This window comes from Porites lutea, chromosome 5, assembly GCF_958299795.1.
Source record: "Porites lutea chromosome 5, jaPorLute2.1, whole genome shotgun sequence".
Taxonomy (NCBI): Eukaryota; Metazoa; Cnidaria; class Anthozoa; order Scleractinia; family Poritidae; genus Porites; species Porites lutea.
The window spans coordinates 9,684,891-9,695,115 of record NC_133205.1 but is presented as its reverse complement, the minus strand read 5'-3'; the positions used below and the strand labels follow the sequence as shown (position 1 = coordinate 9,695,115).

The window sequence follows — 10,225 nt, the reverse complement described above, 5'->3', positions numbered from 1 at the left end:
ATTCTATGCAGCTTGACCCAGGTAATGTTAACCACTGCTTCATGAGGAGCCCTTATAGGTGTAAACTCGAACACAGGCTGTGATAACATCTCTGCCGTCTTTAGTAAAGGGAAGTGGAAAGCAGTCCAGCTTCTCCAGCCAATGGAGGGTACGTCCGAGTTATGGCGAGTATCGCGGGAAAGAGCGATCAGTACCCAATGAGAACTTTAAATTTAAGATACGGAGGCACGCGTATGTGAACTGTACGGAAAGAAGTGGCATAGTGCGCTGCTACGAGATTCATCCCCAGCTTAAGGCTGGTAGGTCAAGATGGAGAATCTGCCGCCATGCGAGTCATCTTTTCGACTTACGGGAGCAACTATGAAGCCTCAATGTGAAGAAGAACCATGGTTCTGCTCCCCTCGTCGGCACGTTACGGTAGAGTAGTTGCAACTCATGCGTATGAACGTTTCTTCAGCTTATGATGTTAGAGCAGAAAATGCTGTAGATGTGAATCTGTGTTTATGTTAAATTTTCCAAACGCGAATGTCAGCAGTGAAGAATGGTGTTATGCGAATGATGTCAGTTTAAAACAAGTTCAGTGTCAGTGTTCAGTGTCAGTGTCAGTTCTAGAACAAGTTCTGGAGCACGTTTCGAGGAGGGGGGGAGGGGCACTCCCTTATTTGGCTTATACAGGTCAGGTATGTGCTGTTGAACGCAAGGTCTTGAGTATTAAACAGGGTGTGGAATTTTACTATTTTAATAGTAAAATTCTTAATGTTCATTTTATTATTTTAATGGTAAAATTCTATTATAATAGAAAATTCGCTTAAAAGCGTCTTGAACAGTGTCTTTTTGGGTTGGAAGCCTTAAAAAGACTCTGAAGGCTTGCGATAAGCAGTTTACATTTGCAATACCAATAATTTTTTTCAGATATATCTATTTCCGTGATGTTAGTTTGAAAAACTATTTGATTCTTAATGTAAAACAAAAATAATCAATGTCAGAATCTTAAACAGCGTCGAGGTTTGAAGGTCTCGGCGGCACAGCTCTACCAAGACTTCCCTTTAGTGCACCCAACCCACCCCTCCCCCCTCACCTCCCCCGAGCAAGTTATCTGCTCTTATTTGTGCCTTATTGCCTCTTGGTAGAGGTATGATTTTCTTTCCCTAGAAAACGAAGTTGCAAAGCTCTAAACATGTTCTTCTAGCATTGTGATTTCGATGGCCTTAAACCTTCGACGACTGCTTTGGTCGTTATCACTCCATATGGAACGATGCATGCATGTTTTCCTTCCTAAACCCATTCAGTTTAAGTTAATAAATTTGTAAGCAACAACGACACTAAAGGTATCAAGCGATATCTCCTTTTGGATATTCTGACTAATCCTAACAACGTTACACTCACAAAAAAGGTAACATTTTGAGGAAAAATCCACTGCCAATGTCGCTGTTTATCTGCTACTCTTTGAAGAATAAATTTTCCCTCTCCTAAAAAGTTGGCCAGCCACAATTCCATACAAAAAAAGAAGATAAAGTAGGCAAACTTCTAATAAACAAGAAAGGCAAAGAAAAAAAAATAGAGCGATAGAGAGAGATCGAAATAGATTCGCAAACAGTCCAAATTTTGGCTTGTGCGCATGCGTGAAAAACAAAAAAGCCGTTTAATTACGTCTGATTAATCGGAAAATATGCCTTTTTTGATGCAAAATCATTTTTAGCCATACTTTTAGCCATGCTAATTAGCCGAAAACCAATCCAAACAAGAGGAATTTGTGAAAAAATGCGGTTTTTTCGCTACTCGCCGGCCGTTATCAAAGGGTTAAAGAAAGTTACCAATTTGTTTCGAATTGGCCTTTTCCTGATAAAGTCAAATTGGCCCATTGCAGCACAAAACAGGTTTGTAATGTGAAAAAGAAGAACTTGCTGTGTTTAATTAAGGTTAATGGCAATTTTCTTATTTAGATGATTAAGATATCAATTGAATAGGCAAATTTTAAAAGCAAAATGGCGGTCACTGTGACGTCATATATGACGTCATCACATCTTGACTAACCTTAACAATGCTAAAATAGTATCTCTGATACCTAGTAGTTCAAATCTTCTTTAAAAAAATCGTATGTTTAAATTAAGAGGAAATCAAAGGTTTGTTTATAAATCCAAGATGGCGACCAAAATAAGGGTTTAAGGGGCAAATTTAAAATTCGATTTACAAAGTGAAAGCTACCATTCTATCCTTGCTATCATGCATTTTTGTGATGCTTTTTACTCAAAGATTTAGATTATACATGTTTTGTTTGTTCCCCTTAAGTGAGCCATACAACCCCCCTAGCTGATGGACTATTAGGTGTATATTTGATAAAGCCAACAGGTAACCCTGACGATCGCCAGACGTGAATGGACTGGGTTCCGCTGCAACGGTCATCCCCAGTCCACAGCAACTCGCTTGTTATGAAAACTACGGCTTCCCCTAGACCAGTCAAGGAGTCTCCCTCGCAAACCATAAGACTTATTAATAAACAAAATTAATCCATGTAGACAAATTTGAACGCATGGAGTTTAACTCTTTGGTGAGCTGCGAAAAAACCGGTTTTTAGCCAGTTAACTTGGAAATGGTTTAAAAAGACCAACACTGAGGGCATATTTTTCCTTCTAATCGGATATAAATATGTAGGCTTTTTCTTGCTGGTTTGTTTTTTACACCCGCGCGTAAGCTTTTTTTCGAATCTATTTCCGATTGATTCTTTTTTTTTCTTCTTGCTCTCTTTTTTTCCCTTTGACTCTCTCAGCTATATATATTCAGTTTCGTTACCCACTTCCTCGTCCCTCTTTCACATAGAAATTTGGATGGCTACCTTTCCAGAAAGGAGACAAATTTAATCTGCAAAGAATAGAAGGTGAATAGCAAAATTGGCGGTGGATTTTTCCCCAAATGTCACTTGGTGGGGCGAGTTTCAAGACCAACACCTTTTTCACCTGGAGTGCCATTATCATTACCGCGATTTTAAAAAAACTGTCGGGTTGGACCGCAAAAGCAGTCTTTATTAACACTCTTCAGGTGGCATCAGCGAAAATCGCCGCGACTTTTGAAGTTTCAATGTTATGGAAAAAACACAAAACTTAAACAGTTCAATCTTCCTTGAAATTCCCAATTTAATAATTTTCCGTCATTCTAGCTTGTTTATATTTGGCCTGGCTTTCGCCTTTTGAGCTCTCAACATGGTTTGTCTATCGATTTAATTTTGCCGTTAATAAATCTTTTCAGTAGTAGTCTTTAATAACAATAAGCACAGACAGTCTGACAGTAACATTGATAAACATGCATTCCACATGTCACTGTAAAACTAAGCATGGCAGACTTATATTTATTACTACTTTGAGAAAGTAAATTACCATAGGCCACAGTGCAAATGCGCCTATGCCACGGCCGTAATTAAAAACCAAAAGACTGACAATCGTGATAGTTAAGCGCCGGCGCAATTAGAGGAACTGCATGCATGTTATTAGTTTCAAAGTCCTGAAGTATTTTCCAGACTATTTGGCCCCGAGGCAGCTTTTGTGAACATTACCGAAACCAATATTTTCTTGTCTGAGAAACTGGTGTAAAAATAGATTTAGAATCTAGGCACTGAAACGTCAAACTCCAGAATCAGATTGACAATTTCTCAAATTTAGAAATGAAAAGACAAAAACTGTGTAACATTAATCTTTTGGATGAAATTGACATGGAACGACCTATTTTTGTTTCGATAGAATGATCAGTAAACGACCAGGTCACATGGAACAAATTGAAGTTTGCCCGTTGTCGTAAAACATGATTATAACAACCTCTCTATTAATAACGTAACACAAAAATCAGGCCTGATAATTACAGAACTCTTGATAAGTGGAGTAAATAGGTAATCCCCATCATGAAGATTATGGTAGATCAACAGGACAACTTTTTTTCGGCTTTGAACGTGATACGACCATCAAAGTGAGCTAGGGTGGCCTGTGCATGAAAACATCTAGTAAAACAGACAGAAATGGTTGCTATGGAAACCAGACGACACAGCCATCTTGACAATTTTCCCAGTATGCTTTTACGGCTCGTTACGTGTCTGAACGCTCCCTTATTTCCCGGTCACGTTTTTCCCTGAATCCGCAGTTTATTATTACAGCCAATACCTTACAATTGAGTACCTTTTTAAAGACCATTAAGCTAACAAAACATAACACATCAAAACTTGTCGTAAGAGTAAAAATAAGCTTTGTATTCACCGAACAGGCGGTTAACACCTCCTTAAAACACTGCTACAATTTACAAACCTGGTAACACATACATTATGACAGGAACATTTGAAGATGGCAGGTGAAGAGTTATCGCAGTGAGGAAAATCTTAGAGGAAATATCCTCATTGCCCTTTATATTTTCACCTTAAAAAAAAGAAAAATTATTAATTAACTTCTCATATTTTTACATTCCTAGCTCAGTTTTGAGTTTATGACCACAGGACGTTAAGAACTACCGACTTAGCATAAAATAAATAGCCGTTTCCGTTGCTTGGCAGGCTGCCAAATAAATTGATTCATGACAGACCGACACCATTCGAAGCCTTTTTCGAAACATCTGAGTTAGACTGTGCGTTTTAAGATCTTTTTAAATGCGTGTTAGTCTTAGTTCCCCTGCAGAAAAGGATGCATTGTAAACATTCCAAACTATTTTATCGCAAAATAACTGGGAATCAAGAGACTGGCAAGCTTGGTTATCCTACGTGAAAAACATGTTCATTAATTCCTTTGTTCAAAATGCATCTTTCAAAATGATTTTAGATCTTCAAGTTACAGTTAAAAGCTTAAGTGTTTGTTTCATGTAAAATGTACATCGCCAACGAAGCAGATGCGCCAAAAACACATGCAAGCTGATGGCAATGTATTTAACTTGAAACGATTTTCTTTGCGAAAACTAATGTTTCTGATGTTATCACCTCCAACACAGCCAATAGCAGACTAGAGGCCGTTCAAAAGCAATTGCAATACTGTCATAAGTAATGAATAGGTACGGCTTAAGGTTTATCCGTGAATCTTTTTTAATATATACGGCGAAAAAAAAAAAACTAGAAAATTATGCAAATTTTTCTTATGAATCAAACTGAATTTATGAGATATGAACTACATTACCAATTTCAACGCAATTACAAGTCGTGAAACAGACGAAGGGACTTCATATCCTACAAAAAGTGTCCAATCAGATTTTGAAGTGTCCGGTAATTATATACTGCACATCAGATGACAGGCGCTGCCATACGCCTTTTATGTTCATTTATTTCCATTGGCAGGAAAGCATAACCCACTTGTTTCCATGCTTCCATATAACTATGCAACATTACATTGATAAATTATCACGGACAAGGATTTAGTGCATTTTCGAGAGGAAATTTAATATAAGAGAAAAGGTGTGTGGCGCTGACGCAGGGTATTGTTAAGAAGCCAAGGACGTGTTTTTGGGAGAATACAACATCGCAAGCTTTCATAAAGCTAGATGGTTAGCGATTAGATGACAGTTGAATAGTTGTGAGTCTTAATTCTCTCTTCGTCTCATTAACAGCAAATCAACTCTTTGGGTATTAGACATATTGAATTTATTTCTGACTGTAGAAATAAGAAACCTGAACTTTGGTTGAGTCGGATTAATGGCACAGGACATATGAACCGAGAAAATTAAAAAACTGTATTTCAACTGAGAAAACCTGTAGCCGCGGGTAGGCACAATCATTTGAGAAATATGCATCTTTCAAGATCATAAAAGCGTTTTGTTTAAACAGCTGCACTGATTTTTGAAGAGACTCACTATTAGGGTATAAGACTTACATTTTCGCCGAATATGTACATAATCTCAGCAAACCCGTATAGACTCACAAAACAGTTTGGACTGGCTCAATGAATTTCTCCCAAGTCGCTTTCGCATTTTAAGATTTACAAACACAAGACATCTAGTTATGGAAAATGCGACCGCAAATAGTGAAAAAATCTTGAGGGAAGAAAAGGCTGAATTTCATGTGATTCTTCTTTGCTGTATTGTACTTCTTTTGGCTGTTGTGATAGTCGCGGGAAATTCTTTGGTCATCGCTTCGGTTATATGTAACAGGCGACTTCAAACGAAAACAAGCGCGTTTATTACAAGCCTGGCCATTGGGGATCTCATGATTGGACTTATTGTAATTCCCCTGATTGTTGTGTCAAACACAGTGGGGCCATTTGTTGAGAACGGGCTCACATACTGTCATGTCACGATCTCTTTGACCATAACTCTTATGTTCAACTCCGTAGCGAATCTGGGCGCCGTTACGTTCGATCGATTTCTGGCAGTGGTAATTCCTCTACGTTACAAGTCAGTCATGACGAAAAGAATGATTTTCCCAATCATCGCGTTTTTATGGATTTTTTCAACCATTTTTGGGTTTATCCCTTTTATGGGATGGCGTACTGTAATTCCGCCTAAGCATTCCTCCGGGCTGTTTTGCCAAGTGCCACTAAATCTTGCCCAGGGCTACATTATCACCGTCTGCGTCGTTGCTCTTTTTCCATCGATTTTCGTCCTGGCGGCGTACATTAAGATATTTAAAACAGCCTGTCATCACGAACGGAGGATTGCTGCGGCTGTCAACAGCGTATTTCGTACTCAAAATGATCCTAAACTTAATATTATCAAAGAGACGAAAGCTGCCAAGATGGTGGCGCTGGTTTTGGGCACATTTATCTTCACATGGGCACCTCTGTTTGTAATCATGATTGTTGACACCACGTTGAACAACACCGTCAATTCCTATGTTTATGCTGGAGGAGTGATATTCGCCACACTTAACTCTGCTTTAAATCCTCTGCTCTATGCCTCCATGAACTCCGAGTTCCGCGACACGTTCAAAATGTTTCTGACATGCGGGAAAAGAAGCGCGAATCGCGTCGCACCCGCGGTGGCTGAGTGACTCCTTGGTAAAAAGCCAAGTCGACAGCAGGAAGAATTCTTTTACGGTAAACTGTGAGTTTCACAGCGTTTGTTTCATCATTTCAAATGATTACCATTTTATTTTTTACTGACGATTCTATTTTACTACAATTCACTGAGCGGCATTTGCTCTCAACTATTCAAGACCAAGGCAGTCACAATTACAACACTAGCCAAATGTTTATCTTTGGGTACTGGTTTGGTAAAGCCACGCATGTTGTCGTTCATGTGCCCAATTATCCGAATCTGACTGAATGCAGGTAAAAGGTTGGTGCTAAACATCAGTAATGGCAGTTGAAAAATAACTTTAACATTTTAGAAAAGCGAAAAAAAAAATGGCTTCAAGATTTGGACCTCGCCGGAAAAAGACCGTTATATCGAAGCTATATGAATTTCTTCGCTTATCAATAAAAGAGAATGGACCAGTTTATTTGTCTAAAAACTGGTCATACAAGCCAGAAGACTTGCTCAAGTTACCAATGAAAAAATGGAACACACTACACTTGGACATATTTCTAATGCCAGTTGTACGATGATCAATAACGATCGAGTACAATACTTCTTGAGTTGCCTTACTTCACTACGTACCACTGGTTTTTACTTAAAAATACACCGGGTTAAGAAGTAATGATCCTCTGTTTTAGTTTTCGTGCAACTACAGAAGGATCGATTCTTATTAACTCCACCGAAACAATTTAAATTTCGTCTTTATTCACACTATTTGTTTTCAAATTGCCTTTATTGCCGATATCATCCGATCCAATCTCTCCTATTTAAAAAACAAAATTACTCACACCAGAAGTAAGGCAACAAAACTTAGTAATGTATAAATCTGTCTTTTTCATCCGACATTTTCTGTTGATCGCCGGAAAAGACCCTAATGCACATTTTTCAGTTAGCGCTTGGCACAAATCACTTGCCATCCCAAACTTTATTTAAAGCGAACTTTGTTAGAACGCAATATTTCGCACTGAAAAAGATAGTTTAAAATAAACAACGAACTTTACTTCTTAAGAAATCACTACAACGCCCCCAATCAAAAAGTATGGAATTTCCTAAATATTTCGACTAAGGGAGAAGTATTTCTACAGTAAATGGTAAATTTCCATTAATAGTAAATTCACTCCAGAATTTTAAAATTAATTTTGGTGAAAGCCCGGTTAAACTCCTAGTCTGTCATCCAATGGGGATTTTTTATTCCATTCTTTTCTGTCATATTATCGAAGGGGCTATGAGAAAGGACACAGTTTATTAAAAATTTTGACACGATTTTGTGAAGACAATGCGGTCAGTTTACAAGTTGTCAGGGCTAGTTTAAGGTATTGATTTAGCACTCATCTGAGAATGTATTTGAATAAAGATTTTTATAATTGGCAAGAGCTTTATAACACCGTAAGGAAACTCGTGATCATTTTCAATATGACAAGGCTCGTTTATACAAAGAAAGTTTCCAAGATGATAAAGACATGAGTTACCTTAATTTAGACCAAACTGAAAAGGTCCAAAAAAGCAAGAGAAAACGCTAGTTTTGGCACGCAATAATTCATCATTTAAAGTTAACGATATAGTTACTGGTGCCTGAGTGTTTTTCGTTTGGTACCAATTCGTATTGAGACAAAAAAATTTATATTATGACATCACTTTTTTTTTTCATTTTCAAAGGTAAAAGAATTGAAATTTTCAACGAGGTTTCCTATCAGATGTTATCAGAATACCACGCCTTCGTTTTTTATCAACAAAATCAAACGTTAAAATCCACCAATTCAGTTGCTAACGAAAAAAACTCGAAACAAATGCATGAATTTTGGGGATGGCACGTGGGGTTTAAAAGGGATTCTCCCACGAGAAATTTGACGTTAAAATTGACATTCTTTACACAACTGAAAAAAGATCATTGCGAAGAGGAAGCAGTTTTCACAGAGTGTTAAATTTTAATAAAGTGTGTTCTTGAGATATTGACTTTTTGCCTTTTTCATTCAATTCGTGAAGTTACGTCTCATTAAGTCTTTCCCGGAAGGATCGGAAATTGCAAAAAGACAAAAGATGCACAAAAAAATATATAATCAGATTCCAAGTAGTAACAAGTCGCTAAGAGTGCATTTTGGCAAACTCATTCCTTCAAAGGAGAGCAGTATGTCGCCTAAGAATCAAGCTGGACTGAAGTTGATGTTCTCAAAGAGAGCTCTCACGAACTAATTATTTCCACAAGAATTTTAGGACATTTTAAAAATGATTTATTGATAGATAAAATCAGCCACCAAAGCAAAGGCAGTGGAGTCTTCGTTGTGACGTTTTGGTCTAATCGGACGTAAGTTTGGTAGGGTAATGTCCCGAACTAACATTTCTGCTTTGCAGATTTTATTATATGTAGTTGTGGTTTTTTTTTTTTTGGTTGTTTGCTTTTTTTGTCGTTGTTTTCGTTTTGTCTTAAACGCTTGTTTTCTTTACAGGATACTTGATTACAAAATACCCCATACAGCGGTATTTAAAACTAAAATTAGAAATCACACCAAGAAATAATTACTGTTATACTGAAAGAAAAAAGATGATCAGAACCGGCACATAATGCAAGAAGGAGTATAAGGAGTTTCAGATTCACATCATTTGGTCGATTTATTCAAAGTGTCAAATAAACTACAAGGAAAATATCGTTTTTAATGGAAAAAGCATGTTTCAGTCCTTAATCTTCTGACAAACTTAACACATGAACATGACTAAAAGTTTGTGATGTCACTCATTATACAAACTGGAATACAGGCAGCTTCACAGTTATTCAAAGGCGGCGTTCATTTCTTTCTAACAGAATAAAAGAATTCTGGAACGTTTTCTGCAAAAGAAAAAAATTTAATAAACTAAGTCATATTTGGTAAATTAAAAATAATGTTTTGAGAAGATCAACGTTTTATCGTATCAGTCTGATCTCCTCATGATAAAACTTGAGAATTATACTGGGGTTCATGCAAATCGAGAAATCGTGCGAGAAATGATTATGATTATAGATTATGTTTATTCGTAATTAAGGTTAAGGGAAACCCTAGAATTATTCATAGTTACCAAGAGAAGATAAAGAGGCTAGCCCCTTTATCCTTTCTTGTAGTTACTGATGCAATGAAGAAAAATTCCGGATTCATCAAGCGCTCCCTGCCCAGACTCAGCCTAAATCGTTCGCACTGCAGTTCATTGTTAATGCTGTCCCCACTGATCATGCACTTACATTAATTGACCACTCCAGAAAATACCATAACATACCATAATGCTCTTT

The 10,225-nt window shown here is 37.3% G+C and overlaps 1 protein-coding gene across 1 annotated transcript; it reads left to right on the top strand.

Moving 5' to 3' along the window:
- Positions 1–5,536: 5,536 nt before the first annotated feature.
- On the top strand, positions 5,537–9,280 carry LOC140937257 (5-hydroxytryptamine receptor 4-like). Its single transcript, XM_073386799.1, has one exon. The coding sequence runs from the start codon at positions 5,957–5,959 to the stop codon at positions 6,941–6,943; it is 987 nt and encodes a 328-aa protein (XP_073242900.1). The 5' UTR covers positions 5,537–5,956; the 3' UTR covers positions 6,944–9,280.
- Positions 9,281–10,225: the final 945 nt, after the last annotated feature.

Excerpts from the sequence above, each read along its gene's own strand:
- LOC140937257 (XM_073386799.1), top strand. The coding sequence starts at position 5,957 with ATGGAAAATGCGACCGCAAATAGTGAAAAAATCTTGAGGGAAGAAAAG.